At 40.7% G+C, this 18147-nt stretch overlaps 1 protein-coding gene and 1 pseudogene across 2 annotated transcripts; both read left to right on the top strand.

Moving 5' to 3' along the window:
- The window catches only part of LOC144657986 (uncharacterized), a 522126-nt pseudogene that overhangs the window by 294733 nt on the left and 209246 nt on the right, over window positions 1-18147 (top strand).
- LOC144656426 (uncharacterized) lies at window positions 3372-12125 on the top strand. Of its 2 annotated transcripts, none has more exons than XM_078516647.1 (9): window positions 3372-3735; window positions 4587-4653; window positions 5396-5473; window positions 6523-6633; window positions 7401-7457; window positions 8659-8905; window positions 9542-9607; window positions 10424-10504; window positions 11010-12125. In XM_078516647.1, exons 2-9 carry the CDS (start codon window positions 4591-4593, stop codon window positions 11252-11254), a joined length of 948 nt encoding a protein of 315 aa, XP_078372773.1. In that variant the 5' UTR covers window positions 3372-3735; window positions 4587-4590; the 3' UTR covers window positions 11255-12125. The 2 variants fall into 2 exon arrangements, with proteins under 2 accessions (XP_078372773.1, XP_078372772.1); XM_078516646.1 differs by having other exon boundaries at window positions 4583-4653.

Genomic DNA, 18147 nt, shown 5'->3' with positions numbered 1-18147 from the left:
GACTTAGTTGTTAGTCGTTAGCAGCTTGAAACACTTAAAGCTAGACTTACACTGCAGTAACATAACTGTCTCTTGTTAGAGCAGAAAAGTTCCCAATATAGGTCTAACACTCAAAGCACTGACAGTTTTTATTTGAATACAGGTGATTACGCTACCTTTAAAATCGTATTTAATAAATCATAAACAAAGTATTTTTGCCCTGGCACTGATCCTGCAGCTGACTGGTTTCTTTAGAGTCCAGTCATTGATCTGAACCATATACCCTATCTATCCATCTCACTTGCAAACTAGTAACCTAGCTAGAGCTAGTTACTATTAAGTACTTTGACTAACTATATTGTTGATATGCTATATGCTCGTTGAACAATATCATTAAATGTAAATAGTATATTTAATGGGAGATCACTAATATATTTATGCATGGTGGAACAGTTGTCTGACTAGTGTGATATTGTTTAACACCAACTATAAATTGGCGCAGAGGTAAACATCTTTTCAGAACTGATTTTCTCCCACATACCTAGGGGGTACTCGAAAAACATTTTATGGGGATAAGGAGGCTCCACCCCAACATTTCCCCCCCCCCCCCCTTACCATTTCATATGCCATTTTTTGACTGAAAAGGTACCTTATTTATTTTAGCGGGAACTTAATTTCGCGAAAATGGAACAGGAATATTTGGCGAGACTTTATTTTCGCGAGTTGGCCAAAAATACGTAATAAGCATAAAAAAATACAATAGAAGTCGTTTAAAATTAATTTTCGCGGGTCTTTAATTTCGCGGTTTTTTTTTGAAAATCGCGAAAATTAAGTCCCGCGAAAATAAGTAACAATAAGGTAACCCTTTCATAAACCTGTGATAGGAAAATGGTATATCCCTTTTTTTCTTAATTTTTCACTAGAATAATTCATTAAAATACTTAAATGAATCGACTGTTCGGTGGGTCTGTTTGAGATACTTTGAAAGGTTCTTTTAAAAACCGAAATGACAGTTTTCCCTAGCCTCCTACGCAGGCGCTCTTTGGGCTCGTCACGGGAGAAACGCGTGACGAGCCCAAAGAACGTCTGCGTAGGAGGCTAAAGTTTTCCCTATCCTTTGGTATGTCCCAACTCATTAACAATAACCAATTGGAAAATTGATACATAATTAACAATTACCCACAACAAATCCTTTTATCGATTTTTTTTTTCAATTGCAGACATTTTTAGCTACTAGTTTCTCTCGATTTTATCGAGTTTTATCAATTATTGATCTTATCTATTGACAACACCCCCTACCACCCCTAGAGGGGCTTAGGAGGGGAGCACTGTTTCCTTAAGTCGCGACAGAAGTACATAATCATGTACTTCTGGTCGCGATCGTTTTTTGTAGTTGCTCACTTGCTTGGTGTTTTTTTTGCGACCCATTTTTGCGACTTTTTTTGCTTGTTTACAAGCGAAAATAGGAGAATAGCAGTTATGTGGGGCAAAATTTGGAACATTCTTGTCATTCTTGTCTACTCTCAAGGGACTTTTTTAATTTCTCAAGGGAATATTTTAATTTCTCAAGGAATTACTTTCCGCTGTGGGTGATCACGCGATCTCGTGGAAAAAACGTGACTTGTCATTTACAAACGTTATATAACAATGTTAAAAGTGACATGTCAGCTTTCTTATCTCAACGCACGTGTGTCTGAAAGGCGATCTATAAAAAGCGTCGCACAAACAATGGATTGCGTAACTAAAACACGAATAAATAGCCACTAGCACTTACATCGTTTAAAAATTACAAACGTCAAAAATAAACCATACCAAAAAACTTGCTCTTTTCAAAGATATTATTGAAGTTAAAACAAATGCAAGAGATGGGGGCTTCTTTTAAGGCTTCTTTTTTAGGCCAAATTTGGTCGCTACAAGCGCCCATTCTATTTCGTCATCAGCCTAGGTCGTTAGGGACGTGACCTCGCGTTGACAGCAATGTTGCATCACAGGCAGACCACCCTATGTGTTCGTGGTTAATTATTCAGATTATTGTTGTTGACATGAGACGAACAAAAGAAATTTTGAAATCTATAAGGGTTACTGAAATAAAGCTCTGGAAATAACATATCTAACTACATTTCGCTCTAAATATCTCAATAAAGTTTAATGAAACGTTTATCGACTCATGTGTTGTATTTCTTCGCCTGCGCGGGCCGTTTTAAGCACTTTTTTAACTGATTTAGCCGGCCGAAGGCCAGTAAGAGAAAAAGAGGAGACAAGGCTTGCAAGTCGGCGGCCGCCAGCAGCGACCTCCTCCACTTCAAACCGGAATTAACGCCAAACTACTGAAAATCTCACCTATCTGACGACGGCTATCGATCGGTGAGTTGTTGCTCTATCTCTTCGCCGAATTTGAACTTCATCCCTCCAATAGTTTCCGAGAAAATCCACGCTGAAATCATGCATACGGCTTTTTGACTGCACAGGATAAACCTTCGACTCATACTTCATGCAAAAAAAGTCGGTATCTCGAAGAGACTTTGATTCTCAATATAGGCTATATAGCCTAGCTTTTTGTGGCTAGGCCGTATGTGCAAAGCAGGCGAGCGAACAACCGTGGTACTGTACAGTGCCTGGGGGAGGGGAGTGTGGGTATAGAGTAACAAGAACCTACTCGTTCCATTGAGGGTCCTGAATTGGGGGGGGGGGTACAAAATCCCATTTCCCAGCCCAAATTTTGCCCAAATCCCATTTCCCAGCCTATTTTTTGTCCAAATCCCATTCCCAGTAGTAAAATTCCCAGTGTATGGAAAACCGGGCTTAAGCATAATATATTTGTTGTTTTGATTGTCCTAAATGTAGTCCACTCCCTGAACTCTCCCTTCGGTGAACCCAGGCACAGGCGTCGTTGAGCGAGTCCAGAAATTAATATTGACCTGCATGCGCATTCTCAGAATTCTGTCAGCCCCAGCCCCCCCGCCCCCAAAAAAATGGGGGGGGGGGGGGAAGCTGAAGAAACCAAACCATAATCGACAGCACCTTTGGAAACGCACGCACAGATGTTAAATTCAAAAATTTAGTACTTGTGGGTTTTATTCCTATTCATTATGGCTTTAGACAAAGGTTCCGACAATTTTTCTTGCAGATGTCGCGCTAATTTGTTGCGTAGTTGAATTTTTCATTTTAGCGAACTATTTTTACCCTAGTGCACACGTTGCATGTAAGAAACGCCACACAAATATGCAGGTTTAGTCATGTACGGACATGCTTCCCATTCCCATTTTTTGTTTCCGAATCCCAGTCCCAGTTTCCTAAATCCCATTTTCCCAGTGAACAAATAGGCAAATCCCAGTCAAAATAGGCAAATCCCAGTTCCCATTTTACCCCTTCAGGAGCCTCTCCATTGCATCGAAATTTCCGGAGAAAAATACAATTTGTAAAATCGTGCACGTAGCTCCTCTAAGAAGATGGTTTTCTATGTATTTTTGCGAGACAATTTTTACAGGTCACGGGCACTCGCTATTTAAACCGGCGCCTGACCGTACCCGTGAGGACTTCGTTGGTTTGCGTGATCTTTTTGCATCACGCTGACAAGTGTCATGTCACGCGAACGTGACTCCAGGCCTCCTGAGACGCGGTTGTTGCTGGGATACAAAATGGCGAAGAAAATGATTGAAAAGGTCGAAGGGAATTAGCTTTTGGGGTTTTGTTCATTTCAAGCTATCATGTAACGAACCCGACTTGATTATGGCAAGCCATAGGCCTTTATGACAGGTAGGAATTTATATTTACTTTTAAAAAGTACCCGCTTTTAATCAGTTTGTCAAAGTGACATGGCTGCGACACGAGTTATCGAAGGCTGATTCTGTTGTTGTTTCGTCCAACTTTCGTTCTTCTCACGTTGAAAGGCAATTTGTTTGATAAGCAATCTTTGTGGTCAAATCTTGTGACCCGTAAATTTTGAGTAATTTATTGGGATGTTTATATAAATGCAACGGCGACCATGTTTATTGAATATGCATTGCAGTGTTTACAGTTGATGTGCGAATCGTAGCGGTCGCAAAATCTTATTTTATTCTTCAGTTAGTTCGGCAGATAAATAAATAGTAATTTTGTGAAAGATGTAAGCGTTAGATAAAGGGAAGGCCAAGGCTATGCCACCGATAAGAGGTAAGGCGGGCAATTGTGGCCGCGTCTGAATTGAAAAGAAAACCGCTAGGTCTAATTAAGCTTTTGCTGCACTAATTTAGAGTGTTCTTGTTTTATAAACCCTTCAGTGTGCGCTGTATTTTTTGAACTAAAACATGCTTGCTTTTTATATAAACAAGAAAGGAAGCAAGCACTTTCGTGGCAATTACGAGATTGGCGCAAAATGTTGATGAAACGGTCAAATTTCGTTGAGTGTTTGACAATTAAAAGTGGAAGCGCTAGGCAGACGGCGAATTTGCAAAGTTTACTGGACTATGAGCAAACGCTTTCTTGTTGTAGCAAACATTTTGCTAAAAAAATACATTGCCTAGCGTGACATTTGCAGAAGTCATCTTTCTTCGCGCTCGATCACCGGCATTTAAAACTCTATTTTCCAAATGTGTGAATTGACGAGGTGTTAATTCTGCTACAGACAGGCAGATGGCGAACGACGGTTCGAAATATTGCGAAGATTATCTGCTAAGGAAAGAAGGTCGTAGCAAGGTAAGATGTGGTAAAACTTTTATTGAATGACAGTCATGTATTTTGTGTTAAAAACCACCGAAATCGTCGCGATTTCGAAAAGTAACGAAAATGATTTCGATTACAGCTGGGTTAAATATATTAGTTAGCCATGCGTGAAATTGAAGTTTAAACAAATGAAACCGACATATTCGTTTTCTTTTATATCATTGTACACAACACATAAAATTGAGAACGGAAAAAAGGAAAACTATGTCTAAACGAGAGATAATTTTAGCGAAATTCGGTCATTTTGGACCACGTTAATTTCTCGCCAACATATTGAAGTGATAATTTGATGTCAGCTTCAGGCGGGTCATTCATTATAAAGTGAAAGACCAAATGAAGTTTTAACGAGCTGATTACAAATGTAAGTTAACTGCTAAAACACCAAATTTTTAGTTAATTTTCTTGTCCGTTTGAGGAAATAAACTACGTAAATTTATACCGTGTTTTTTCCAAATGGGAAAAAAATAGCGTCTTTAGTTTCAATCCCAGCTGTTCTGCGAAGTCAGACTTGATTTAATCATAAATTGTAAACTATTTATATATATATGCAAAGTAGGCTCTGTACAAAAGTTCAGACATTAGAACAAACAGATCAACAACACAAATAAATAATTCAATGACCGAATATGCGTACGAATTATTTTCACCTTTCCCTGGGGTATTTTAAGCTAGAAAAGCGAAATTAATGAGTTAATTATCTCTTTTTTCCTTTTAGTGGATTCAGTACTGGGTTGTAATTCGAGGAGTATGGATGCTATTTTACAGAGATCGAGCAACAACAAACCGGGATAATGTAAGATAACTTTATTAATCTTTAAATGACATCCTTTTAAAATCGCTCATGTAATGCATATTTATTTATAGTGGCTTCATTAACAACTCGCTGTTATACATTTAGCTTTAAATATATTTTTCTCAAACAGTCAAACGCTCCCAGACCAAAGGACAGCCCTTTAAAAAACCTCGAGTGCCGAGGCAGTTCTTCATTTCTTTACGAAAATTTCAAAGCAGAAGTATGTCGTAAACGGACGTGCAAACGGACGTGCAAACCCTTTTACATCTTCCGCTTAATTTGTTTTGTTTTAAAGCAAGCTTACCGTATTAACGTATATACCAACCAGTATCCAAACCAACCGAGGGCCAATCACCAATCAGAATACTTTAGTGCCCGTCTAAGATTTCATGTATTGGACTCAGTAAATTTCGATATTCGACCATGACTCAAAGATCTCCTGTCATGTACATGACAATAATCACCACATGGATTTCAATGCCGTTAATATAGTTGGACATAAGCCAAATTACCACAAGCGACTCTTTTTGGAAGCCTGGTTGTCCATAAAGGATACGCACTCTGGGAACGACCATGCTGTCATCCCAGAGGTTTACAAGTCCTTGTCACGCGCATGAGTTTCGCGCCACGTTTTCTTTTGTTTCAAACTTTTACACGTTATGTTTTAAAGCGCGCGCTAACGTGCTGCTATTTTAAATCGCGTGTGAAAGCTTTGATTTTTTAACTGATGAAGGCTTAAGCAGTAGCCGAAACGTCTTGGAAAATAACATCAAAAACACAGTCAGCGACAAACCTTCAACAAACTATGTCTTCCCCTGACTACAATTACACTATTTTCAAATTTCGATATTGTTAAAAAAAAAATTAAAAGCGCAAAAAATTAAGTATTATTCAAGTTTCTTTGTTCTTTAATTTTTTCAGAACACGTTTTTGTAATAAACACTCCTTGATGCTCGTTGTCAAAATCAAGGGGCCGACCTTCTCCTAATACGGCCCGCGTGCTTGGTAAATTAATGTGATACATTTTCTTTTAAAAATGTACTTTGCAGTTTAGAGGTTCCATCGAGTTGACGTCAAGCACCAAATGTAACGTAGCGAAGAGAGGAACCTACAGCTTTCCGTTCTACATCAGCACTGAACGAGGAACTCATCTGTTCAAGGTAAAGGCGACTTCTTTCAGAATTCGTAAAGAAATTAACGAAGTTGCACTTCCTCGTCCCCAGGCGTTCTCCTCTTTGGTCGTGCGCGGTGCGTTTTTCTTTATGGGATTGATTGTGCGCGGTTCGCTTGGCGTTGTGGGACTGATGGGAAAAGGAAGTGGGACACGCTCCGCGACTAGTCTGAAATGTCAGACGCCCTCTCGTCCCGCGCCCCTCCGTTGGGGGGTTGGGACGAGAGGACAGCTTACATTTCAGACTAGCTCAGCAACTCGCTCCCTAACAATCTATCCCTGCGACGTGCGCTTCCCGTTTTCCCGCCTTTACCGACAGGCCGATCGGCGCCTGGGGACGAGGAAGGAGATTGCAGGAAATCTAACAACAACTCAGTCTTATTTTGTAACGGTGAGCAATTTAAAGTGAGGAAGGCTAGAGAAGGCAGAAATGGTCGTGGAAATGGATTACAATCCAAGCAAAACGGACAATCGTGAAAACGTGAAACTCACGTTTTGTTTTTACCTTAGTTCAAATTATTTGGAATTTACGGTACACAAAAAACGTGTTGCAGTAAAGACAATTGAGTTACTGGGAATTCACTCCGAAAAGGTAAAAAGCGCATAAAAGAAAATTAATTTCATCGCAAAACAGTCTGTTTGTCTTTTTTGCGCACTGTCTCGAAGTAGTTTTTGGAGTCATAAAATAAGCTTGCTAGAGTATACGAACTCGAGGGTTTTACAAATATTAAAGTTGTTTTTCCTTTACCCTTCTAGTGCGACACCAATTTAAAAAGACACCAATGGATATACCTCATTGACTTGGCAGTAAAGGTGAGATAAATGAATCCAGTGTTTGAAGCGCGCGTGAAGTAACGTTTTCAGTTTTCCTTACACATGTCATCTTTAATTTTACTCCCTGCGTGACAGGTACTACATAGTCAGCGGAGCAGTAGGATAGGGGAAGGGCTGAAGCCCCCAAGACAAGGGGACATTTGGGGGACTGAGCCCCCCCCCCCCCCCCCCCCCACACACACACACACATTTCAGTGCCGAAGTATCGCTAGTGTAGCGTAAGTCGTTTTATCAGCACAAGTCGTTTTATCAGGATCGTGTTTGGTGGGATAATATGGTGTAGGAAGGAATGAAACTCCTTCCCCAAAATGCTACTAGGAGAGGTCCGCAACCTGTTAAGACTGTACTCGACATTACCTAGCATGTGGCATCGGTGACTTCAGAGCGTACATTTTTTGCCCTCTGACGTCTAAAGAACAACCTAGTAAATGGCCTAGCTCACAGCGAGTCTCACGTAGCTCAGTTGGTTAGAGCGCCCAACCGGTATTCTGGGAGGCCATGGGTTCGATTCCCGTCGGGGACTCAGATTTTTTCTTTGTCCCACGCTCGTGTCATGTAGAATAATATTCTTCACAACCTAAAAAGAACCTTGAAGCAGAAACGTCTGAATCGCCTAGTTATTCATTGACGCAAAATTAATCGATTACGGACACACCGGACACTGTTAAAGACATTTTGGAAAATTTGATCCTCTTGCACGTCTGACAGATGCTCCTCCCTTAGCGTTGACCGGAAGTGCCCCCCCCCCCAGGGGCGTATGTGATTGGCTTGGAGTACGATGCTCCCTCCCCCTCCCCAACGTTTCTGCACTAAGAAGACGGGACACCCTTAGCAGCGCTCTCTTTTTGCACTAATTACAGGCCCATTTGGCCTCTTTTACTCTCATTTATACGCCTGCCACACCAATCTTTAGCCTGGTTTTCAATAGCGATGCAAGCACAAGCGCCAAGCACAAGCGCAAGGATAACAGCTCTTATTTCTCCGTGAAAACGGCTTCGACTAGAGCAAAAGCACAAGCGCATTGCATTTGGATGCTTGTGCTTGTGCTTGCAAAATTTGTCCTTTTCAGCGTGATCGTGCTTGTGCTTGCGCGTGTGCTTTCTTTGATAGTGAAAACCAGGCTTTACTCCTTGCCTGCACTTTGTAAGTTGGTTGACCGTCACGTTATCGTTTTCACCAGGGTGATGCGCCCGCGCCACCTCCGAAGGCCATACCTTCTGCACATGCGCTCACTACGGCGGCGCCAAGTGACACGCAGTTGGATAACAAAGAAACAGAGAAACTGGAATCCGAATCAGATGACGACGATCTCTCTATTCCGCCTGGCGTGATTCTTGTCACGACTCCCATAGAAGACTTGTCACGCAACGAGGGTACGCCCAACGAACGCAATCACGTCATAGAAGGAAGACACAGTTCAGTTCAAGGTAATAATGAAAGATTATTCAAGTTATAACGTGTGCCAAAAGCATCCGGGCCCCCTTGTAATATGCAAGAACAACTTGCCCTTTATCGACTGTTGTTTCGAATACTACTGTTGTTTTGTATACTAGGCAAAATATGTTTTGGGTTAAAAAAGTATTATCGACCACATCACTGTCGTACTACAATACTAAACCAGGGTCCTAAAATTTGGAATTCTCTCCCAATATCGATCACTGGTTCGACTAGCTTTTTTATGAGAAAAAAATGATTGGATTTTTAATGAAATAAGTCTGAGCCGCACATTCACAACTAAATTACAAACATATTACTAACCGAGGTGGCCTCCCCTATATTCCTGGTGGTTTCTTGGCGGTCCCCCACCATTGCGAACAATCTCTTCGATCTAGTTTCCTTGTAACGGCCCGCAATGATTTATCGAAGTACTATAACATGCCACTAAAGAACGTCTTAAGAACGTTTTCAGCCTCAAATCGTAAAAAAATAAGAACGCCCAGCCTCAGCCCCCAAATTAGACGTTTATTTTAACATATAGAGCTGCTCGAGAATGTTTTTTCTTATACTCAATTGACTGGGAGAATGAACTGGACAAAAACACTTTTATTTGGTTGATATTTCAGGTCCGGTACAACATAATTTCCTTAGCAGAGCCGTGCTTTCAACAGGGATTACTGGAACAACGAGTGGTAATCTACTTACAGCATTTTCTTATCAATGACTCACTTAGAAATAAACCTGAAATACTCGCTATTGCTGCTATAAATAGCCTCATTTCCAGGACATTGAAAGTGCGGGAAAAGGAAAAACGTTGTGCAACAGGCGGAAAGCGCGGGAAAAGCAAACGCACGCACCTCAGACCAAGGTGTAGAGGTGGGGAAAGACCCACACGTAACCAGTGTAATGTAGGGCGCGGGAGAAATATGTAGCCGGCGGAAAGTGCGGGAAAAATAGCGCAACAAATGAAAGAAAATCAGTATGACTGTGTCACGGCTGAGTAAAGTTTTTTTTTTTAAAGTTTTGCCAAAATACTTGCTATAAAACTTAATGTTTACAAAGAAATTACTTCTTTGGATCCAAATGACAAAGCCATAGCTTCATTGCAACCAAATGTGTCTCCTGGGCGTTATAATTCAAAGTTACAAGCAAATGAGACTAACTTTGAAAACTGTTCAGCCCAACAATATTTCAAAATCCCATATTGCAATCCGTTTCAATCGTCGTCCCTTTGGACCATCCGTATTTGCTGTGTTATTGAAATGTCCCTTCACGGTTTTAAGAGGTTATTTTTTATTTCACCGAATTTGATGGTCATTTCGGATGCCAAAGTTTGGCTAAAATCCGCGACACAGTCCCTTTGATCAATACTAATTTCGCGTGAGAATGCCACGACTGCTGTTGTCACGTCTAATGTAGTTTTTCTTGTTCACATTTACGGCTCCTTTAAATATTCAAATTACTTGACTTTCCTTGACTAATTGACTGTTGTTGTTTTTTTTTTTCAGTTGTTCGACAGCCGTATTCAACTCATTCACCACCAAAACTTTCTATCAAAACATCTGCACCTAAACTTCAATCTCCAAAAGGTAGGTAAATCTTTTTGTCAGCACTGAGCTCTTAAACTTTCTATTACCCTAAGTAGACAGGACGGTGGATATTTCCTGTTAGTCTCGGGAAAACAAAACTCATTGTTTAATACCGTCTGTCGTGCTAATGATCTAATAAACGCCCACTCTCAAATAAACGCTCGTACCAATGAAATGCTTTATTCCAACATGGTTGACCCAGATGACGATGAAAACGTTGATATCCAACTATGAACGGCATCTCTAGGTTTTGCATTAGCGCAGATAAGATAAGTCTCCTACTCACCAACTCTGTTTTGTATCTTACTCCGCTAGCGCTAGCAAACTACGCATCCTATTTGTTTTGTTGACGTTGTTACAGTAAAAGTGAAATAAACGCCTCTCTCTAATAAACGCCTCATATCTATTTAACGCCTCCCCTAGGACCCCGAAAATTTAATAGACGCCCCGGGCGTTTATTAGATCATTTACGGTAGCCCTAAATGGTATTCTAAATTCCACTAAGGTTTGTTCCCGAGTCCGCGGAAGATCTCTCCTGGCGGCCTCGATCCCAATTCACTATCTACTTTTTCGTGGAGTCGAGGCAGTCCAGACCGGCCAAGCAGTAGTCCCAGTCCTACTCATGATCGAAAGTATTCTGAGCAGCAGATGATGCCCTCAAGTTCGCTGCGGAATAACACCAGGTTTTCAAGACACATGGCGAGTTCCGCACCCGATATCCAAATTTTATCATTGGAAGAGCCTAGCTAAAACGAAATTAAGATTTATCCATAGTAATTTCGTTTCTTTTGGATCGCTGGGGATGTAAAATACGTTAAAATTTGTTCAGCGTTCTTACTCGTTCTGTTAAAGAAAATATTTCCTCCTCATGGAAATACTGTCACCCATCTCTCCCTACGTTGTTCGTTTCTTTGTAAAATCAAGGGTGGCATAATTTATTTTTACGCTAAATATACCAAGAAGTTATTTTTGCGTCTCATTCTAAGATTAATGAGCTGGCCCTCTATCCGTCACGCAAGGCTAATAAAGGCAAAAAGCTCTCTCAAGAGAGAACCGTTGCGTGACGGAAAGAGGGCCAGAAGTGGATTGTTCCCAATAGTGTATAGACTCCTATGCAGACGTTCTTTTGGCTCGTCATGCGATTGTGTGACAAGCAAAAAGAACGTCTGCGTAAGAGACTAAATAGTGTTTAGTGCTTATGAAGCCTTAACATTGTAATGTGACAGTTTCGTCACGCAACGACATTGAAGTTAAGTTTCTACGTAGGGAAATAATTTAACTTTTTGGCGATACACGTTATATGAGTAACAATTGCAGTATAGAGTTTTAAATGTGTATATATTAAACATTTATTAATTTATTAAAAAATAAAATTCACACTTTCACTGTAAGAAATTTCTTGAGATCGAAAGAAATTTTCGAAAGAAGTTTCAAAGTTTTTCAAGCATGGCAACAAAACGTTTTCTGTGTTCTTAGTTATTGCGTTTTATGTTTTGATGCGCAATTGTGTTACAAACTATGTATTTGTTCAAATGAGCTGTGATAAATCAGTAAAGTGGTCATTCGTTGTTGTGTTCACAGACGTTAGGGTTTATGGTAATAAAATAATACATGAACATTATCTGAGTGGCACTAGTTTCTTCTAGTCAGCGCCTTCCCTATGGGGTGGCACATACGTAGAATAGTAGAACTATACGTTTATACCGAAAATTTCGAAAATCAGCCCCCCCTCCCAATTTCAGACGCAAAAATGAGGGTCCAGAAGGGGTAAAATGGAACTGGGATTGCCGGTTTTTGTCCTGGGAAAATGGGATTTAGGTCACTGGGACTGGGATTTGGTCGCTGGGGATGGGAGAGAAAAAATGACAGATGGGAATGGGAAAAAATATTTTGTAACCATGTCCAGTCGAGACATCACTTATTTCCTGGGGTTGTGACAGCAGTAGTTTGTTGAAGCACCTGGTTCGTGTCCATTTTTAGCATGTTTACCCATCCTGTTTTATTTTTCCGTGAATTGTCACGATTTTTTCCCCGTGGAAGTTAAGTACTTTTCTACTCAAAATGTTTTCATACACACCGAGAACTGTAAACTGGAATTACCATTGGATTGTTCAACGACCCAGATGGAGAGGAATATTTGTAGAATGTGTGCAAACAGGAATGGAGTAGACGAAGGGGATTTGCAGATTTTGCTGTCGACGTGTTTAACATCGACTTCATTGAAGGGGAAGTTCATAAAAAGCCTCCTTCGCTCTAATAACTGAAGATCAATTGGAAATGCTCCAGAATGGCTCGTGTACTTCACTTTCTGTTAGAGTGATTCAACGTAATGTCACATTTCAGAAAGCAGAAAGGCTTTGTAGATATCGTCTTTCAACAGAACTTGAAGTCTGTGCCAAAAACGAACGACCCACAGCCATCTACTTCACCGACAATTAAACCACCACATAAAAGACACTTACTTCATGTTAGAAAGACCACACGGGCACACCGGCCAACCGTCCAAACTTTTAATTTTACGCATCTTTAAAAAATACCCTGCATTCTCTGGGTTTGAAAAGAGCTCATTTGATATCAAATCTTTTCTTTCGGACGGGGTTATGCTCTTTCTTATATTCTTGTGGTGTCTGTGAGAAGAAATATGAATATACAACTAACACATCGTAAGAAATGAAGGAAATTATAATCGGCGGTCTCGGTCTTTAATAAGAAGAAGACTAAAGCGGACTGCGGTCTAGAAAGAACAAAATGTGTCGGTCCGCGGACTGTACGACCCCTTATAATTAACCCTTTGGGCTTACTTGGTTGGTGAGTTCCTTATGGAACTCATATTATCTGAGGTCAGCATATTGACCTCGTGCTAGACTATTCTGCCTTACTTGGCTGGTGAGTTCCGTATGGAACTCATGTTTTGACTTAGGGCAGCATATTGACCTCGTGCTGGATTATTCTGTTTTTGGTGGTGAGTTCCTTATGGAACTCATGTTATCAGAGCGAAGCATATTGACCTCGTGGTAGATTATTATGTCTTACCTACTTGGGTGGTGAGTTCTTTATAGAACTCCTGTTATACAAAAGGACTTACTGATCTGCTGCTAGATTATTCTGTCTTACTTGGGTGTTGAGTTCCTTATAGAATTCATGTTATCTGTGGGCAGCCCATTAACCTCCTGCTACATCATTATGTCTTACTTAGGTGGTGAGTTCCTTATGGAACTAATCTTATCTAAGAGCAGCATATTGACCTCGGTCTAGATTTTAAATTCTTACTTGGCTGGTGAGTTCCTTATGGATATCATGTTATCTTAGGGCAGCATATTTACCTCGTGCTAGATTATTCTGTCCTACTTGGGTGGTGAGTTCCTTATGGAACTCATTTTATCTGAGAGCATCATATTGACCTCTTGCTAAGCTATTCTTTCTTACTTGGCTGGTAAGTTTCTTAAGGAACTCATGTTATCTTAGGGAAGCATAATGACCTCGTGCTGGATTATTCTGTCTTACTTGGGTGGTAAGTTCGTTATGGGAATAATGTTATCTGAGGACAGCATATTGACGTCGTGCTGGATTATTCTGTCTTAATTATTTGGGTGGTTAGTTCCCCCTAGTTCCTCACGGAACCCCATCATGAGAGGGCAGCATATTGACCTGCTGCTGGATTAATATATTATGCCTAACTTGGGTTGTGAGTTACTTATGGAACTCATATTATCTGAGAGCAGCATATTAAATTCGTGCTGGATTATTAATTCTTCCTTGAATTGGGTGGTGAGTTCATTATGAAACTCACGTTATCTGTGGGCAGCATATTTATCTCATGATAGATTATTCTGTCTTAATTACTTGGATGGTGAGTTCGTTATGGGACTCATGTTGTACGAGAGCATTCTATCTTAATTAGGTGGTATGTTCGTTATGGAACTAATGTTAACTGTGGGCAGCATATTGACCTCTTTTCCTTTGCTGGTGAGTTCCTTATGGAACTAATGACTGAGGGCACCATATTGACCTCGTGCTAGATTATTCTGTCTTACTTTTTTGGGGGGCAAGTTTCTTACTTGGGTGGTGAGTTCCATATGGAACTCACGTTATGTGAGGGCATTATATTGCCTTCGTGCTAGAATTTTCCGTCTAACTTGGGTGGTGAGTTCCTTATGGAACTCATCTTATCTAAGGCAAGCATATTGACCTCGTGCCAGATTATTCTGTCTTACTTGGGTGGTGAGTTCCTTATGGAGCTCACGTTATGTGAGGGCAGCATATTGACCTCATGCTGGATTATTCTGTCTTACTTGGTTGGTGAGTTCCATGTGGAGCTCATCTTATCTGTGGTCATCTGTTGGCAGCATATTGACCTCTTGCTAGATTATTGTGTCTTACTTGGAGGTGAGCTTCTTATGGAACTTTTGTTATCTGAGGGCAGCTTATTAACTTCGTGCTAGATTATTCTTTCGTACATAGGTGGTGAGTTAAATATGGAACTCTTTTTATCCGAGAGCAACATATTGACTTCGTACTAGATTATTCTATCTATTCTATTTATCTAGATTATTCTATCTATTCTATCTATAGCTGGTGAGTTCCTTATGGATCTCATGTTATCTTAGGGCAGCACTGACCTCGTGCTGGATTATTCTGTGTTATTTGGATGGATTTTACATTTTCTTATGGTACTCATTTTATCTGAGGGGAGCATATTGCCCTTCTGCTCAGTTATTCAGGCTAACTTGGGTGGTAAATTCCTTATGAAACTCATGTTATGTGAGGGCAGCATATTGACCTCGTGAAGCATTATTCTGTCTTACTTGGGTGGCGAGTTCCTTATGGACCTTATGTTATCTCTGGGCAGCTTAGTGACATCGTGCTGGATTATTCTCTCTTCCTTGGCTGTTGAGTTCCTTATGGAGCTCATGTTGACTAAGAGAAGCATATTTACCTCGTGCTAGATTATTCTGTCTTACTTACTTGGCTGGTGAGTTCCTTATGGAACTCATGTTATATGAGAGCATTCTGTCTTAATTAGGTGGTGAGTTCGTTATGGAAATGTTCTGGATTATTCTCTTTTTCTTGGTGGTGAGTTTCTAACGAAACTTATGAGTGAGGGCACCATATTGACCTCTCTCAAAATTTTGCTGTCTTACTTTCATGGGTGGTGAGTTTTTTTTTATGGAACTCAAGTTATCTGAGGGGAGCAAATTCACCTCGTCAGTGCTGGATTATTATGCCTTACTTTGGTGGTGAGTTTCATATTTAGCTGCAAGCAGCATATTGACCTCGTAATAGATTTTTCTGTCTTACTTGAAGGTTATCTCCTTATGGAACTCTTGTTGGGAAAAAAACTGGGGGGGGGGGGGCACGGGGGCCCTCCCCTTGCTACGGCACTGTATTTACCTCATGCTAGATTTTTCTGTCTTACTTGGGTGGTGAGTTCCTGATGGAACTAATCTTATCTGAGAGAAGCATATTGACCTCGTGCCAGATTATTCTGTCTTTCTTGGATGGTGAGTTCCATATGGAACTCATCTTATCTGTTGGCAGGATTTTGACCTCTTGCTAGATTATTGTATCTTACTTGGGAGCGAGAGTCCTTATGGAATTTTTGTTATCTGAGGGCAGCATATTAACTTCGTGCTAGAGTATTCTTTCTAACATAGGTGGTGAGTAAAATATTGAACTCTTCTTAATTGAGAGCAGCATATTGACCTCGTGGTTGCTGGTGAGTTCCTTGTGGAACTCATGTTATCTTAAGGCAGCATAGTGGATGGATTATTCTGTCTTACTTGGGTACTAAGTTCCTTATAGAACTATTGTTATCTGAGGGCAACATATTCACTTCCTGCTAGAACATTATATCTTACTTGGGTGGTGTGTTCTTTATGGAATATTGACCTTGTGCTGGATTATTCTCTTTTACTTGGGTGGTAAGTTCCTTGTGGAACTCATGTTGTCTAAGGCAGCAAAGTGACTTCGTGTCAGATTATTCTGTCCTACTTGGGTGGTGAGTTCCGTATGGAACTCATGTTATCTGAGGGCATCATATTGACCTCTTGCTAGACTATTCTTTCTTACTTGGCATGTAAGTTTCTTACGGAACTCATGTTATCTTAGGAAGGCATAATGACCTCGTGCTGTATTATTCTGTCTTACTTATTTGACTGGTGAGTTCCTTACGGAACTTACGTTATGTGAGGGCAGCATATTGACCTCTTGCTGGATAATACCCTCTTACTTTGGTGGTGAGTTCCTAATGGAACTCATTATCTGAGAGCAGCATATTAACTTCGTGCTAGATTATTAATTCTTACTTGGGTGGTGAGTTTTTTTTTATGAAACTCATGTTATCTTAGGTCAGCATATTGAGACCCTCTTGTGACTGGAAAGTGAGCGGAAATCATCGGATGCTACTTGACACTTTTCGGCTAATGAGATGGACAACGTTGCTAAGATACAATACAGCAAAAGTAAATAAGAAGTGGAAGTTAACTCAGATTTGTCAAAATTAACTGTTAGCTGAGAAATGGCCTATATTTTAACTGATAACTGAAATTCCAACACCCCCATGCAGACCCTTTTTAATGGATGGTAAATCCGTCAGACAATGAAATGTAAGGCAAAAAACACAATGGACAGGGCGGGTACTTTTGCCTCTGAACTTATATGAAACTAAAACGGTCTGTTCACGTTTTTTAGCGCGTTTAAAAGAGTGCGCGATCGCGAGAACGCGTGGCCCCCTCGCGCCTTTCGCGTTTCCCATACGCGCGCTCGAAACTACGGCGCCTGCTATGCAGGCTAAAAACGGTCATGAAACCAGTCAATTTAAATTCACTGAAAGCTGTACAAAGAGTTCCAAGCGAAACTGATGAGCCGCCTAATTCAAATGAGGAAGTCAGTTTACCACCAAAGTCTCCTAACAACGAACAGGTAGACATCTTTAGCGCCAGCGACAGTGACAGTGACTCTGAAGAAGAGGTAGACAACGCTCTTGAAACAACACTGAGCATGATTGTCTGACCAGGCTTGGAAGAATAAGAACACTAACAAGTCGAACGACAGACTTCCAGCAGGAGGTGGCAGAAACTTATAACCTAAACTAAATCACTATAACCTCCCTACTTGCACTTTTTAATTACCTAAAAGGATCCTATCATCTTCAAAACATCTTCGCAAATCCTCGTGAATTTTTGGGTCTTTGTTGAGTCGTATTTAGAAGCTGTAATTGTTCAGATGCTAACTGGGAAAAGAGCTGGTATGTATAAGACTGGGATTTTTTCTGAATTCTGCTAGTGGGAATGGGATTTGAACACTGGGAATTGGGATTTGGAAAAAATGGGTTGGGAAATGGGATTGATACTTCCCCCCCCCCTCCCCCCCCCCCCCCACTTCAGGATCCTCAAAAGTCCTTCCAAAAATAAGCCCTGTCGAATGCAAGCTGATGGGCTTATATTTCAAAGAAAGGTATAACTTTTCCGATTAAAAGCTATGGTATCGGTGGAGCCAGACTAGGGCTTTCCACAAGTTGCTCTGCAACTTTTTGGCAACTTTTCATGTTTCGAGCAACTTTTCCCCTTCGAGCAACTTTTTTCCTCTCGAGCAACTTGTTGCATTTTGAGCAATTTCCAGACCGAAGATCTCCGAAGATTATC

This window comes from Oculina patagonica, chromosome 6 (assembly GCF_052425735.1).
Source record: "Oculina patagonica isolate OP01 chromosome 6, crgOcupat, whole genome shotgun sequence".
NCBI lineage: Eukaryota > Metazoa > Cnidaria > Anthozoa > Scleractinia > Oculinidae > Oculina > Oculina patagonica.
This window is presented reverse-complemented; position numbering and strand designations above follow the sequence as displayed.